The 16,456-nt window shown below is 41.4% G+C and overlaps 1 protein-coding gene across 5 annotated transcripts in view; it reads right to left on the bottom strand.

Annotated features, from left to right (window-relative positions):
- Positions 1-971: 971 nt before the first annotated feature.
- Positions 972-16,456, bottom strand: part of dbn1 (drebrin 1) — an 83,385-nt gene continuing 67,900 nt past the window's right edge. The window contains exons 4-15 of one of the 5 annotated variants that reach the window (XM_031869041.1): positions 15,267-15,356; positions 13,572-13,718; positions 13,056-13,133; positions 12,214-12,365; positions 11,578-11,635; positions 10,740-10,796; positions 10,325-10,439; positions 8,103-8,231; positions 3,547-3,684; positions 2,876-3,345; positions 2,668-2,767; positions 972-2,497 (exon numbers count right to left, since the gene is read on the bottom strand). In XM_031869041.1, the coding sequence (XP_031724901.1) occupies positions 2,442-2,497; positions 2,668-2,767; positions 2,876-3,345; positions 3,547-3,684; positions 8,103-8,231; positions 10,325-10,439; positions 10,740-10,796; positions 11,578-11,635; positions 12,214-12,365; positions 13,056-13,133; positions 13,572-13,718; positions 15,267-15,356 (1,590 nt within the window). In that variant the 3' untranslated portion in view covers positions 972-2,441. The remainder of the gene's footprint in view (positions 2,498-2,667; positions 2,768-2,875; positions 3,346-3,546; positions 3,685-8,102; positions 8,232-10,324; positions 10,440-10,739; positions 10,797-11,577; positions 11,636-12,213; positions 12,366-13,055; positions 13,134-13,571; positions 13,719-15,266; positions 15,357-16,456) is intronic. The other 4 variants (XM_031869044.1, XM_031869042.1, XM_031869045.1 and 1 more) reach the window with 4 other exon arrangements.

The raw sequence follows: 16,456 nt of genomic DNA, 5'->3' as shown, positions 1-16,456 counted from the left end.
TTATTCACTAATTTTACAGGATTTAATAAAATGAGGCGGATGTTGGATGCGAGCACGTTCTTCTGTCACCTGATCATTTAGGATGCAGAGGTATAAATCAAACCAGGTCCCCAAAAGCATCTTAAATAATCTGCAGATTCCTGTCTAATGAACACACACACACACACAAAGTATCCAGGTGCTCTACACACACATACACGTGTTATTATTGCCTAGGAGTTTTTATTTTCTACAGGAATTTACAGCAAAAAAAAACAAAAAACTAACAATGTTGTTGCTAATATTCAAAAAGGTCCTGAAAATCAATTCTAGCACACTTTGACAGGTAATAAAAACACACACACCTCCTCCCGTCACAGCCCGCCCCACCTCACACTCCAGTTTTCAGGGCAACTAAATATTGCATCAATAAAAAATAAAATACATATGGTACTTTTTTTTTTTTTTGCATGGCACAGAACAAAAGCAGTCAGGCAGCAGACGTGGGTCAGAGAGGGATTGAGAAATTCAGCTTTTGTTTGACGCTGCTTGGATTGACCGACGTTTTAAAATCTTCAATTATTGTTGCACGATTACAATGCTGATATGTTGGCCGAGCAACTTTTATCTATTTTTTTCACAGGCTACTCTTCTTCTACTTGAGTTTCTGCTCATCAGCTCGGTCCCCTGTGCCCTCTGGATCTCTGCAGAAATACTTTCACAGATGACTTCATCCTGTTTAGGTGCTACAAAAATGATAAAGTCACCCTTTGATGGTGGCATTCCTTCTAACTTTACCGAGGCCTTAAAAGGGGGTGTTCAGGTGATTATTGCACTTTCTATAAAATTGAGGAACTTAAGAGTGGAAGCAGAAGAGGCGGAGTTATGTTAAATGTAGTCCCAGGGAAGGACTCACTTTTATATCGTCATACATTACTCGCATATGTAGATTTCCATAGATAAACTGTTATCTATAAATACGATTGACTCGATTTGACAGCTTACTTGACACGATCAAATCAGGACAGTAGCGCTGTGATCAATCATGAACATCTGGTTCTCCATGCAGATTAAAACAAAGTCATGAAAATAATATTTGCAAACACCGTGTGGCCCAAGTTTGCTTCCAGCTGTTTCATCCCACCCTCCCTCTGTCATCCAGCATCGAACTCAGCCTCAGTCTGAGTGGAACAATAAGGCCTAACCGCCAGAAAATAACATTAAAACATTGTTCTTTTGAAAAATTAGGAAAAAGGCAGGCGTCCTGCCTCCCAAACCTCCTCAACTCTGAACAGGAGCTGTGCTCACTGCGGTCCAAAAATGCCCACATCATGAAGGGCCTGGTGAAAAAGTCCTATTTTTATCTTTTGGAGAAAGTTCAGAAGAATCATACAAAGGATTCATTGCTTTTTTGTTTTCCTGCTGTGCACAAGCTGAATGTGTTCATTATCTTAAAGCCAAACTCTCCTACAAAACTGGAAAAATATCTACATTATATTCATCTAGATTAGATGAAGAGCTTTTTTCTTTTGCTGTGTAAATATATAAGTGGGATAAAAAGGATGATTTTTATAGAACCAGAGGGGAAGGTTTGATTGAGAAGCTGCAGTTGACCTACGAGGAGGCAGAAACGGAAATAAAAGTGCACCGAAAAAAAAGCAACCAGATTTACAAGCCATTTAATCTTGAATTCAGTCTTAAAATCATACAAAAGGAGCAAAAAAAAGAAAGAAAAACGGAGCCACGATTTGACTGAATAGATTTCTTCAGGGTTACATCAGCTGTTCAGATACACCACAATAAATAACATGTTTCACCTGTTTCTGATTAAAGTGAGGGCTAAATACAAGATTAACTGACTTGCAGGGGTGAATATTTCTGGATATTTTTGGAGGAAGGCAGCAGGGAGGAGGGAGGTGAAAAAGAGGTAAGAAAAGAATCAGAGAGTGAAGATATACATGGCAGCTGTAATGATCCACTGTATTAGTTTTATAGGGTGTTATTAAAGCTCTACAGACTAGGTGTGTGTCGGCTGCCTGTCACACACTGGGCTCCATTGTCTCTAATATGCAGCAGTGCGCTACGTTAACGTGTAATAAATCATGTACACAAAATAAAAGTCCCCCCCCTCCCCATTCCCAGCTATTACATCTGCATAGCAAAGAAAAAAGAAAAAAAAACAAATAAATAAAATAACAAACACAGAAAAAAGCCCATAACTGAGCCTTCAAACCATCTTTAAAGATAACTCAAACCCCGTCTTTCTTCTTCTTCTGTTGGCTACTGTTTTGTTTTCCTCTAAAAGATAATACAGAAGTAATTTTGATGCAAGATTCGTTATTATTGTTACTTTTTTTTTGTTTGTTTGTGTTTTGTTTTTTAGAAAAAGAAAAAAAAACAGTTTCTTCATGAAGCGCACTTCCTACTTCCTCTTGGTCCTGTGGTGGTGTCTGATTGGCTGGTTAGTCATCATCATCGTCGACCACGGGGTCCGTGTCCCAGCACGTAATGTCAATCTCTGAACACACAAAAACATATTTTACTGATTATTTTCTGGTATGATAGTGCTGATGTGGCGTGATTGCATTATACAGAGGTGTTGCTTATATTTAGCCAACCCTGGGGTTGATTATTACTTTATAATATTTAAGAATTTAAAGTAATTTCATCATCAGACAAGTATCTCACCTGGTGGCTTGTTATAAAAGACAGGCGCAGGTTTGGCCGAGGACTCTTCTGATTGGCCAAATTCTTCCTCCTGTGATTGGCTGAAGTAGCCCTCACTCGCCTATAAGAAGCGTCGGACAAATAGAAGGAGAAATAAAACCATTAACAGAGAAAAAGACAGAAAACATCTTTTCAAAAGCGCGGCATGATGATTAATAAACTTTCTGACCTGAGTCCCTTCTTTCAGCAGCGTCTCCCCATTGGTCATCAGCCGCTGTCCATCGACCAGCTCCTTCTTTTCCCCGGATGCATGCTGCAGTGCATGCTGGTAGCTGAGGGTCATCTGGTCGGAGCCCATCACGTCCACAAGACTGGCGGGGTCGTCCTCGGCGCCGGTGGCCGAGCAGTAGGTCCCGTCCATCATCTCGTCGAAGCTGAGGAGGGGCTGAGGCTTGCCGCTAGTGCCGGGTGGAACACCAACGTCACCCATCAGGTCCACCAGATTGGAGGACTGGGAGGTCTGGGAGTGGTTGGGGGGAAGGTCGGAGTTGCTGTCCCACAGGTTGACAAGGCTGTCCGTCCCGGACTCCCACACAGAGAAGCCGGAGGAGTCGCGGGCCTGCGGGGCGACGCTCTGCACGGGCTTGGTGGGTGTCGACTCCTGCGCCGACGGTTTCTGCTCCTGTTTTGGCACCGAATCTGGTGGACAAAAAAAAAGCAGAACATCAATTGAATTCCTATATTTTGTCTTAACACAGCCATAAGTTGATTTGATTTGCAGATGAAAAGATGTGTAAACATCTACCTTAACAGGACATTTAGTTGAAGGATGCATCGAACCTTTGTTTCAGCAGCATCTCAGTGACTTTATTTCAACATTGATTTCACTTTCACGCTTACCCCACTCGTCTGTGCAGTCCTCCTCCTCATCCTCCCTGCACAAGTCCTCTTTGATGGACGGGGTGACTATTTTAGGAATGGGCGACACGGCGGCCATGTTGCGCTCTGTGCTTGCTTCATCGTCATCGTCATCGTCCCCTAGAGGGACAGAATGGCACAACAACATCGAAAAAGGCACAGAGCAAAAAATATTCACCAAAATTATCCCTCCGTAACATAATTACACTCATAAACCAGATGTGTTGAACATCTGTAACACAGAATGCTGTACTGAAATGCCACGACTGGTGGTTTATTTTGTCAAAATATGGCAGAATTTGGAATAATGAACATCAATCTGCTTTTAGAAAGTCTACTGAAAGGTTTCTTTGTTGATTTATCTTGAATCAAATAAGATAAGATCAGAGGCAGATATTTGGTTATCTGACCTCCAATCATATCCTGTGTTACTTCAACACATCCAGCAGCGGACAAAATCACAGCAATCACATCACTTGTTCCATCACAGGACCAGCAAACAGACACAGTCACTGAGCTAATCAGACTCTTTGTGACTCGAGTTGGTGACATTACCAAGCTGTCTGAATGACTCCTAATCGCATTCAACGTTGTATTTTTTAGCATTTTATTCTAGCAGCTTGGCTCGAGAGATGTCAGTCTGCAGATCAGTCGGCTGGTTCAACACGTTGATCCAGACTGAAATATTTCAACAATTATCAAATGGATTGCCATGAAATTTGGTTCAGAATGTTATGGTGACCAGAGGTTGAACCCTAATGACTTTGTTGATCCCCTGACTTTTCATCTTTTTTTATATTGTAAATATCCAGTTAAATATTTCATAATCTACAAAACGTTATTGTGACAAATTCTGGTAGAGACACTCATTGTCCCCAGAGGATGTTTACTGAAGACTTTGGTGAATCCTGACTTTTCTCCTAGCGCCACTATGAGGTGCACATTTGTGGGTTTGAGTGAAATGACTTGAGAGCTATTGGATTGATTGCCATGACATTCGGTACAGACATGCATGTTCCCCTCAGGATATATCCTCATGACTTTGGTGATCCTCTGGCTATTCATCTAGCACAATTTTAATTTGTCACATACCTTGGTTTATGACTAAATATCTGTAAAACTAATGACATTTCCATCGGCCTCAGCTGTACTTTCTGTTAAGTTCTAATTAGCGAATGCTGACATTATACCTGCTATACATCAGCATATTCAGCACAAAGTACCACTGTGCCAAAGGACAGTCTCGCAGAGCCACTAGCATAACAGTAAACTCTTTATCAAGAAATGGCTGTGCAAACGTCTCATGCCAAACGTTTGAGACTTGGCAACCCCGTCTTTAGCAGAATCGTAATGTAAGACAAGTGCAACAACCACAGGGTGAGTTACCATGTGACACTTGTCAATTGACGCCTATAGCACACATTGGACATGTCATACAGACAGAGGAAGTATCGGTACCGGTAAATAGGAGAGTGGCATATTCCAGGTTAGTTGTCACCAAAACCCAAGACACAATCACTACAATCCAGCAAGTCATTAAACAGCCATCAGGTATCCTCTGAACATTCATTCTTAAGCCATCGATGCATACGGACACATTGCGGGTGAGTCACAGTCACAATGCTGACGACACATCGAGGAACACATAACTCATTATGACAAACATCAACACAGCGAGAGTCTAGGGAATCACTTCCACGATAAAAACGTCACTTTCTCTCAGATGTTTTCGGTGATTTCATGCTTGTTGGAGTCAGACGTCCTGTTCAGAAACCAGAACAAGATTTCCCAGAGGACATGAACACAATAAGCCACAGATGAGAAAACAACGGTGTCACTTTTACTGGTAACAAACGGCTGACTGAGATGTGTGACCTCGTTAAAATGACAAAACACATCCAGCTCAGCGGGGACTAGCTTGGTGGGTTCTCCAGTTCACCTCATGGTTAAAACCCCCTGAAGACTCTGAGGGATCCAGGCTAATTGCTGGAAGCAGTGGAGAAAGAAATTGATCTTTTACCGATAGATTGTCAATACCCTTTCACATTAAAAGAAGGATTAATTACAGAGCACTTTCTTTGTTGTCAGCTGTCACGAGGGACAGGGATGAACCGGTTCTTTGCCCACCCAGCATAACATCTGCCATTACAGCGCCTACAGACATGCAATAACACACACTGCAGATAACAAAGGTGGTCTGCATGATTTTGCCCAGTAGCTACATTATTGCTGCTCATGTTCCAGAGCATTTCATATGTTTTTAAAGCAACACATTTTCCAACTTAGCTTGAGAAAGTTGATGCAGATAGTTTCTTTTTTTTTGTCCAGTACAAATGCAACATCTTTCCATCGTATTAGTGCGAAGGCAGAAACCTCAGAGAAAGATATCTCAAAACCTGGACAAAAAAAATACCCCAAAACCATCTGCACAGTTGGATACCACAATAGGTCAGAGAGAATATATAATCTATTTTGTGAACTGACCCTTAAAGTTTGTTCGGTACAGCAGTTGTGAGAAACAGATTGGAAACTCTTCTTGGTTGATGCATTTTGGGAATTTAGAAAATGTTTTGGTAATCAGCACCCAGCTGCTAAACGGCTGAAATTTGAATGCAAGAAACAGTCAAATATTATAATTGATTTTTTAACTGCATATTTTGTAAATTGAAGTCTTGGAAATCAGAGGTTTCTTAAAGGAAACCATGTAAAAACATTGGCAGGTGTTTGGTGCTTGTAGTTAATGGGCTAAAACACACATCACCATTATGGTCTTTAAACAGAACGACAATTAGATCAACTTCACAGAGGTCAGAGGGCAAAGATCCATATTCAGTCAAAAGGCCAACAAACAACGGTGGCGACTGACGGACGGCTCGACGGCGTCACATTCACACACAAACACTCACAGTTTGGTCAGTCGGTCAGGATTTAAAGCCGCAGGAGGAGTGTGTGTTTGAGTGTGTGTGCGCAGAGGGGTGAAGCAGATCCAGGATCAGACGAGACATGAGATTGAGGATCAGAAGAGAAGGGAGGTGATAGAAAACCAGTGAGATTCTGTAGATAAAGTAACAGCTCTCTCTCTCTCCCTGTGAGAAGTAAAAATGACCTTGTTGCTGATTTAGAATCAGAAAACATCAGAAAAAAACAGAAACATTTACAAAAATAATTCAACATCAGCAGCTGACTGGACGACATCTAAAGGATGAAGACGACAGACTCAACATCTGTAACACAAACCGACAAACAGCTTTATGGGTTTCAGCCATAAAGTTTAGGTTTAAGTAGGATATTTCATTATCTAGTTAGTGAAATGCTTGTGTGCCTATTAGCTTATTATTACATATAAAAATATTTCATGCTCAAAAAGGGCTTGTACCGAACACAGTACAGACACTGTTAGCATCCATGCTACAATAGTAGGTCTTTGGTGTGTGGTTTTTAACAAAAACAGCAACTTTAGTTGCTTTTTCTGACTTTCCTTTCAAGGATAATTTTGCTCCATTTGTTTTTTTGTGTTTGATAAGCTACATATAGAACGTACTTACAAAAAGTGAAATTTTTAGATGTTGAAATATCTGCGCTTAAAGGAAAATCATGGCATTATTTTATATTTGTCTTATTGTCATTAACAATGAAAAGACCAAAACCAACATTAGTCCGCCTCTCAATACTTTCTGACTTCCTGTCGGTTTCTCTCAAATCCAACCCATTGGTTCCCACTGAAGACGCAAATCTTTAAAAACAACTCACTAAAGTAGTTTAATTTCAAAAGAGCAGACTAAAACAGCTGGTCACTACATTTTTAAGTAGTTTGTAGGAAATAGTGCATTGGTTAGGGACTATTTTCAGCAGCGGATTAGTCCACATTTGGTGCTATGTTGAGTATTATTTATGGTAATGAAGGAACATGCCACCTTGTGAAACAGTGTGGCTGATTGGGTTTAATAGTTTTGGAGCTCTATAGCACAGAGGAAGGAGATATCAGGCACACACAATATGTGTTTGTAGGTATAGTCGTTGTTGGTTTGGGGTCTTTTTATGGGATTTATTGACAAGAAAAAAAATATAAAATATCAACCGACTTATCCTTCAAAATAGATAACTAGACAATATGAGAATGAGCTACTTTAAACTGTAACCTAAGGAAGTTATTTGGGGATGAAAGTGTTCAGTCAGTGTTGGGGAACGGAGGGCAGGGCTAGAGGGGAAATTCAGCGGGAGGTGGTTTTAAGGGCTGGTGGGCAGATGTGTGTGTGCTACGTGGAGGGTCTACGAAGATGAAGAGCTACAACTGAAATCATGAAAATGCATGTGGACTTAAAAATGAGATAAAGCGTGTTGGTCTGAGAGACATCATCTTGCCAGATGAAGACTAATCATTTGGACATTAGTGTGCATGTAAATGCATCTTCTTAATAAGCTCTCACATTTTTAATTCAAATGCAGTTTCGCTTCAGCCTCCATATCTGTGAAGGGGATTGGGGAGGGATCCATCTGTCTTCTTCTTCTGCTGTTTATCGGTTATGTGCTGTACCTACCGGCTGCAGCGGCGGGCTGCGTCCGTTTGTGTGGCGGGGTGCGGAGGGGCGACAGGCCCCGGGATGGGGGAGTCGGACTGGGGCTGCTGGGACTGTGCTGCTGCTTCAAGAACGGGCTGTCCAAGCGGCCTGGCGGTCGAGACGACACAAAGCCACACACACACACACACACACACACGAAGATTCAAACACACACAAACATGTAACAGGGACACGAAGCGAAGCACCAGGACAGAGAGGTGTGAGGGAAGACGGACGAGACAGTGAGACAAGACAGACAAAAAGCAGGAGAGGGAGGGAGAGTAGAAGGAAGACAGAAGAACTCAGAGTCAAGACACAAGAAGTTCACCCCCAGAGGAAAAAGGACGAAGAAGAGAGGATTGTGGGAAAGGCAGAGAGTCCCGTGAAAACCCATGAAGAAGAAAGAGAAAGGTGCCAGAGGATGAATATCACAAAACGGAGAAATCAAAGAGTGGAGGAGTGGGTGAATAAATAAATGAAGGAGTGAGTGAAATGAGAAAGAAGGAATGGAGATGGTGAACACAAACGTGAGGTCAAATGAGTGAAGAGGTGGATGAAGAAAACCCGCAATGAAAAAACAGAAAGAAAGAAGAGAGAGAAAGAAAAGTAATTAGTGTGACTTTAAACAAACTGGCAGTAGCAAGCATGCAGTTAGGCAGAAATGAAATGCTGACGCACTTTGTTTCATCCTCAGGTGTCAAACTTCCATTTGTGCTCCATTGAAGCAGCAGATTTCACAATAATGAATCCCAGAGAAGGAAAGTCACTGAATAACTGTTGGTGTTTAGACGACATGAATGTCCTGATCATTTGCTTGTTGAAAATCAACACATTATGAAGAAAAAAGTCTGGTTAGGACTTACTGAATGAAATCATTTGAGCAACTCCTCTCTGCTCAGAAGACACACCGGAGGGATTTTAGTGAGAAAGTCGTTGTGAAACCGTAAATATATGAGAAAAAGTGAGGAGGACATGTTCCCCGGTGGATATTACATCCTTGCCACTGAGATTTTGACTCCGGTTGTGTTTGAAGCCGGGTCATGACAGAACACAAAGGCTGCACACAAACAACATACAACAATGCAAATTAAAATTACATAAAAACAAAAGGTAAGGTGTCCAAATTTGCCCCAAGGCTCAACAGCAGCCATCCAACAGTGACAGGAGAGAGATCGTCTGCTGGTTTTTACAGCATCGGCTCCTTCGTGCTGCGGTTACAGATGTGAACTTAAAGCTTTTTCCTCTTTCTGCTACATAAAGTTTTTTGGGGGAAAATGTGCATCTCTGTGAACGACAGTTTCGAGGTCTGGCTCGAAGGAAACAGCAGCTGAGGAGATGTCGAATGTGATAAATGACATGTTGAACTTGACACATGATGATTCAGATGCCATGGACCCCCACACCCACCAGTACACATGTAAGGAACTTGTACTCAGTGGTGGAAGAAGTACTCAGATCCAGAAATATCACAACCTACAAATACTCCATTACAAATAAAAGTCCTGATTGAAAATGTTACTATCATTACTATCAAAGTATTACCGGTAAAATGTATGAAAAGTAGTCATGATGCAGAATAGTTCCTTTCACAGTGTTATATTATTCTAGAATATAATATTTAAAGTCATTTAAAATGCACTTTGTCAATGTTGAGCACATTAAACAGTGCCTACTACTGAGTAGATTAGTGCTTCATAATGTAAGAATACCATGTTTTCTAACCAAAAAAACGAAAAAATAGTAAAGAAAGTAATGAATATATTTCCCTCTGAAATATATTGAAGTACAAGTATAAAGTACCATCAAATGGAAATACTCAAGTGCAATATTTAACCACAGAACTTGAGTAAATGTACTTGTTGGAGGCAACAGTTGTTTACTGTCCTGGATTAAGACCATCGACGGAAAGACGAGCACAGCTTTCCTTATTTATGTGAGTTTTGTTCTTCAGCGTAGTTAGTAGTGCTTGTTTTCTTTAGGTTCCACGAGAATGTTTTCACAAAAATGAATTAGAATAAACTTCTCAATGGATAACAGCCTCAGACTTCAGAGTTAACTTACATAAGTCCTCTCTACTCGTTCGTATGTTGTTTTTACTGCTCTTTGTGGTTCAGAGCTGTTCCAGGTTCACATAAATAAATAAAGTTTATAAAGTGGACCCACGTAGAAGACAAGTGTGAGGTGAGTTTGAAAGTGCTTACCAGTCCTGTGGATGGAGACGGGTGAGGTGTCGACGCTGATGGTCATGGCTCTCTCCTTCAGCTTGAAAAACTCTCGAGGGTTTTCTGACCGCTGAGCGATGATGGCCTTCGCCTCCTGGAAACACACGGATAAACATAGACTCTCTGGATCCTGTTCAGTTTATGTTGAGCAAATAAAGCTAATAACTACAGATTCTTAAATGATTCATTGAGCTTAATAAAGCATGGAAAGTTCAATATGTTTACTAACGGAATACATTCAAAATAGTCATTTTGATCCTCAACATTTAAACTATCGTGATATAAAATCTACAGTATAATAGTTCATAGATTACATTCTAATCTAACAAATCTATAAATCTACAACTAGGTTTAATACATGTCTAATATCTGATGAAAGAGTAACATCCCTCACCTCCACCTCAGTCTCCTTCTTATCCAGGTTGAGGTCGTCGAGGCTCGGCTCTGCTGCCTACAGAGAGGAAGAATACAAATGAAGATGCAAAAAGAAAAAATGAACTAGCTGCAAAACTGTAATTCAAAAAGTAAAAACCTCATTCAATGCTTTTAAAGACTTGCAGATACAGAAGCATCAAAACATCTCTTAAGTCAGTATTACTAGTATTTTGCTAAGTTGCTCATGAATCTAAATCTTTGGACAAACAGTTCCATGTGCATCAGTTGGACACAGTCCAGCTGCTGGTATCCCCCCCCCCCCCCCATCAGTAACAAACAATGCCTAAAGTCTCTTGAGCAAGGCAACGTAACCGCTCTGCGTGTGAGAACTCGCCACAAGGACAGAGATCAAGATGTTCAGGAGATTAGCTGAAATATCGCAGCAGTCAGCTGATTGCAAGATGAGAAAAACAAACCTTACACACACACACACACACACACACACACACACACACACACACTGCCAGACTTGACATTTTTGGTAAATCAGACACAGCATATAATCACCCCCTTCAAATACAAACCCCACTGTCAGACAAATTCATTTCATTTTTGTGTCACTGCGTGACAAAAACCAGAGGCGTTCAAGTGTTCACGGTCTTTTGAGAAAGAAAGTGATGCTTCGGTGGGAAGAGGGAAAAGAAACAGAAAGAAAATACACAAGCATACAAGGAGCCTGAACAGTTGTAACAGGATGAAGCAAGTCTCCAGGAGTAAGACGATTCAAGTAGAAGTCGAACCTTGTGATTTCATGATAATGACCAGCAGCAGAGTGATTTAAGATTACAGAAACTTACTATGGTGGTCTGGCTCCGCAACCTCTCTTTGGACTCTTCCTCCTCCAGCAACTTCTTCCTACTCTCACACACATGAACACACAGATTAGGCAACACTTTACACACCCGAAAAGTAACTTTGCATAATCAAAGGCACAGTTCACCCATAATCAAAAATACAGATCTTTCTTCTTACCTGTAGTGCTATTTATCAAACTAGATTGTTTTGGTGTGAGTTGCTTCGTTTGGGAGATATCGGCTGTCGATGATTTAGCTGCTGCTTGACGCAGACGTTCCTCTTAAAGTCATATCAAACCTAAAATGCAACAGTGACTCTTCCTATAAGTTTCATGAATATGCAGATCCTCTGCTGTAGGTGTCATTATGTCATCATTTCTCTTTTAGACCTGCTGTGTGTATATATTTATATATGCATGTGGAAAAAGAAAATACGCATCATAAAGAAAAGAAAAGAGAAGATATATATCAGGAAAGTGTCTTTTTAGCCAGAGGAGATGAAGATCAGTCATTTGCGTCTTTGAGACGCAGCGCTGCTTTTATGACGCGGGGCACCAGTTCTGTAGAGGACTCCTCTGCAGATGTTGATCCTGAAATAGATGTTCTAGAATTCAGAGCGCGATGCTGACTGTTCCTCACCTGTGCTCCTCGATCTGCCTCTCCCTCTCGCGGTACCTCTGCTCTCGGCTCTCCTGCTCTTTCCTCTCCAGCTCCATTCGCTCCTCGTCGAAGCGCTGGCGCTCCTCCGCTACCTTCTTCTTCTCCTCCTCCTTCCTCACCTCCTCTTCACGCTGGAGAGCAAACACAGCAAAAGGAAGATATTCAGAAGGGTGTCGTCGATTAGCTGTCTGTCGGTCGACAAATTGAGTCATTTATTTCATATCTGCAGTTTCTGATGCTGTGAAGAAGCACGCTGTCATTTTACATTTAGTTTGAAGCACGCTGAAGGCAACACAGCTGGAGGACGCAGCAGTGTTTGACTTTATTCTTCACTTCCACTCTGCTCCTCCGAACACAACGGGGATTCACATTAGCTTTATTTATTCAACACTACTCAGACACACTCATGACTGAGAGTGATATCAATCTTCTCGTCTAAGTTTCTTCCAAAAATGAAACTTTAAAACTCAGCTAATGAGGATAAACTCCTGATAAATGTTTCTTAATGAAGGATTCCTAAAAACCGCTACTTTTGGTTGTTGTTTATATCTGTGAAAACAACAAGTTAGTGGCTGAGATCTGGCAGCAAAATAGAAACACAAGCACAGAGTTTTCCTCATCAACTTTACGACCATACTCACTTCTAGTTTGACCTCCACATAAAGTGCTGGTGAGTACAATGTTATTACAACGGATACCCAACTCAAGTTGTATTAAATCAGAATCATGCTTTGATTTATTATTTGTTTTACTAATGATGCATGATTAAAAGGTTTCTTTCCTTCCCTCCCATCATTTCCTTCTCTTCTCTTCCCACTTACCTTGGCCTGCTCCCAAAACTCCTCCCTATTGATTTTCTTCATCTCCACCTCTGCATTGGTCTTCTCGTACACTGTGCCCTGCATCGGGGGTGAGAGGCAGACAAAGGTTGACTTCCTTTAGTCAGACGAACAGCCAGGGGAACAGTGTGTTTGTGAATGTTATTGACTTTGTGTGTTCATGTGAGAGGTGTTGTTACTGCTCCCTACAAAGACACGCTGCCATCCATCTGACATGTGACACGCTCAGTGTCAACTCTTTATAAACTCCTCTCGACATTTAATGTTACATTCTACAAATCACAAAGTATTCAAATACACTTAATATGTCAGGTTCACCCCCATATAGGGAACATTTGACATAAAGAGGTTGGTGTATAAACAGAGGTATAACGTAATAACAAATCACAAAGTCCAGCTCTGTTAGTTCTTCATCACAACCTTAGTGTATGATCAGACTACTCTGACTGATGAGACAGATCTTAGTCGATCAAAACTGTGCTCCGTCTGTCTTCGTACCACGTCTGCGTGCTCTTCCTCTCGGGTTTTCAGGCGGCTCAGAACCGGACTCGCCACCACCACCACCGTGCCGTTGGTCAGCCGCTGCCCGATGGCTGATGGGTCGATGTCGTCCAGACTGCTGGCGTTGACGGTGACCTCCACCCCCTGAAGACAAAGTAATAAGAAGAGGTGTCAAAATGAGGATCACAAATACAATTTGTGTCTGTCATAATCAATATTGTTCATCGGGAATCATCACACACGGTGAACTTCTGCTTTGTTTATTTATTCTTTCCAATTTAACTTTTTCTGTGGTCAATATGTGTAAACTAATTCATGTATATTTATACGGTGCTTTGGCAACACTGTATCAGATTATAGTCGTGCGAATAAAGCCATTTCATTGATCAATCAACTCTAATTTATTCAATGCAAGTCTTACTAGATTTGATTCTATTTATTTAATATGATAGAATGTATTGTATAGTATATTGTACAGTAATATAAATCAATACAGTGGTGTATACTAGTGTCAATAAAGACTTGTGACTCTGTGTGTGTGTGTGTGTGTGTGTGTGTGTGTGTGTGTGTGTGCGTGTGTGTGTGAGAGAGTGTGAGAGAGAGTGTGTGTGTGTGTGTGTGTGTGTGTGTGTGTGTGTGCGTGTGTGTGTGAGAGAGTGTGTGTGTGTGTATCCCTAAAAGGACCATTGAAAGCCTCGTTGGTGTGATGAAGTCAATGCTGTGTGGGAGCGAGAACTGCCACTTAGAATAATGACACTACAGAACACACGCACACACTGGCTGGTATTAACACACATACACACACACAGTCATGAACACACACACACACACACACACACACACACACACACACACACACACACTAAGTGGGTGAGAGGATTGTCATTCAGCTCAGAACTCTCAGCACAGAGAGCTTACCTAAAAAGAGATGGTATTAGTCATGCACTGTAACACACATGCGCACACACACACACACACACACACACATACACACACTTGATCCTCCTACAGGTTTCATGTGCTGTAACTTCTTTTCCCAGAGAGTTGATTGAAAACAGATGAACATTCAAACATTCTGTATGTGGCACAGAACTAAAGCAGATTATAAAAAACAAGCAGTATCACTGCAGATCGGCTGCATTAGATCATACATCGTAGTAACCCTCTGTCGGGAGTCGAGCATGTCGTGTTAAGATGTTTAATAAAATGAGAAATCTGTCTTTCTACTGAACTTCATGACCTCAGTTAAACCTGCAGGTTTAAGTTAAACCTCAGAAACGATGACTTCTAGAGATGTTCAGGTGACTGAACCACAGGTGAAGATTAAAGAGCCACACAGGTTAAGCCTGTCACAACTTTCTGGGTCGTCTCACTGAAAAATGAGTTTCAGAGACTTTGCTTCCTGCATTGTGGTCATTATTAAATAATGAAAATAGCTAAATTATAAGTACACGCAACAGCACTTTTAACTTAAATACTTTAATTCTCAGGAGTGAATAATTTGCCCCTGTTGCGTGAACGTCATTCATTTCTTTGTCCCTGCTTGAGTTTTTCTTTCTTTCAGCACTCTGAAACTCAACGGCAGCTCTGCGCTCTGAAACCCATTATTTCAATAAAACACATGTTGAAACACATAAAAGATCATTTGTACAACTGTTGCAAGAGAATTCATTTAGGAAAATGTTTCAGTACCATGGAGGGTCTGACCTGTAAGAAGTCTGCGATTGTGGCGACGTGGCTGGCACAGGCACACTTCCTGGCATCCGGCACGTCCTCCCCGACCTGAGCGGGAGACAGAAGAAAGCACGGAGGAAAAGGGGGGGGGGGAAGAAAGAGGAGGAGGAGGAGAGATGGTGAACTTAAAGCATGACGCAGAAAAAGCTCAACAGCACCAGTAACATCACGTGTTTCTTTCCCCTCGTTCTGGTCTCATCAGGGCCTTTTGTTCAGCCGTGGTCATGTTGGCTTATTGTAACAGCTTATATTACTACAACAGGCCGGATGTCTTTCAGTAATCACGGCTCATTCAGACCAACACAATACAAACGCAATAAGCTGCAATTACAGAGAGAGAGAAACTCGTGGCAATTTATCTCTCAATATCAGTATTTATCCACTTTATCTATCAGAGTGTTCATCTGCGTGTGTCTGACTGAAAATGAGAGAGAGTAAGAGAGATAACCTGAATGCTTTTGCAGTATATTTAAGACTGTGTGATACATTTTGGTAATGCTGGATGTATTTTATGGTGTATTTCTGTTGATTTTCGATACATTTGAGTTGATATCTGGTCCATTTCAGCCCGGTTTACTTTGGTCCGGTGCGCTTTGGGCTAGTGTTGCTGTGTCACATTATGATGGACTCCTCTGTCTCTTTATTTCCCTTTCCGTCTCCATTCACTGCAATTAGCGGATCTCTCAATCGCTTTCTGTACTTCTTTTTCATTCAACCCCGTCTCCTGGAAATTGCTGCTGGTATTATGTTCACAGGCAACATGAAGTCGGTGCTTCATTCTTGTACAGCAACAAGTCACGGGAGGAGGTCGAGGTGGATGGTCGACCCGTTTTCACTCCCAACTCGTCAAATACCCTCGGTGTAGGATACCGACGCAATGAGGCGACCTTCATGAGACGCACACGTACATCTCCAATGTAAACCCATCCATGTTGTTGGTGTTCATTTGTTCAATCAGATCAAATCATCAAAAACATTTTCTACTTCCTCCATTTTCACACGAAAGCCAAAATTTCACACTGAGCTGATTAGAAATTGTTGAAAAACAAGAGGTAATTCACACCCACCTCCCCCTAGAGAAACACATCCAGCACAAATGAGGCTATAGACATTACAATAATGTAGGAAAGGAAATTAAATATTTAATC

This window comes from Anarrhichthys ocellatus, unplaced genomic scaffold (genome assembly GCF_004355925.1).
Source record: "Anarrhichthys ocellatus isolate YVR2014 unplaced genomic scaffold, GSC_Weel_1.0 scaffold45, whole genome shotgun sequence".
Taxonomy (NCBI): domain Eukaryota; kingdom Metazoa; phylum Chordata; class Actinopteri; order Perciformes; family Anarhichadidae; genus Anarrhichthys; species Anarrhichthys ocellatus.
The sequence above is the reverse complement of the archived record's forward strand: the minus strand, read 5'-3'. Positions and strand labels throughout refer to the sequence as shown.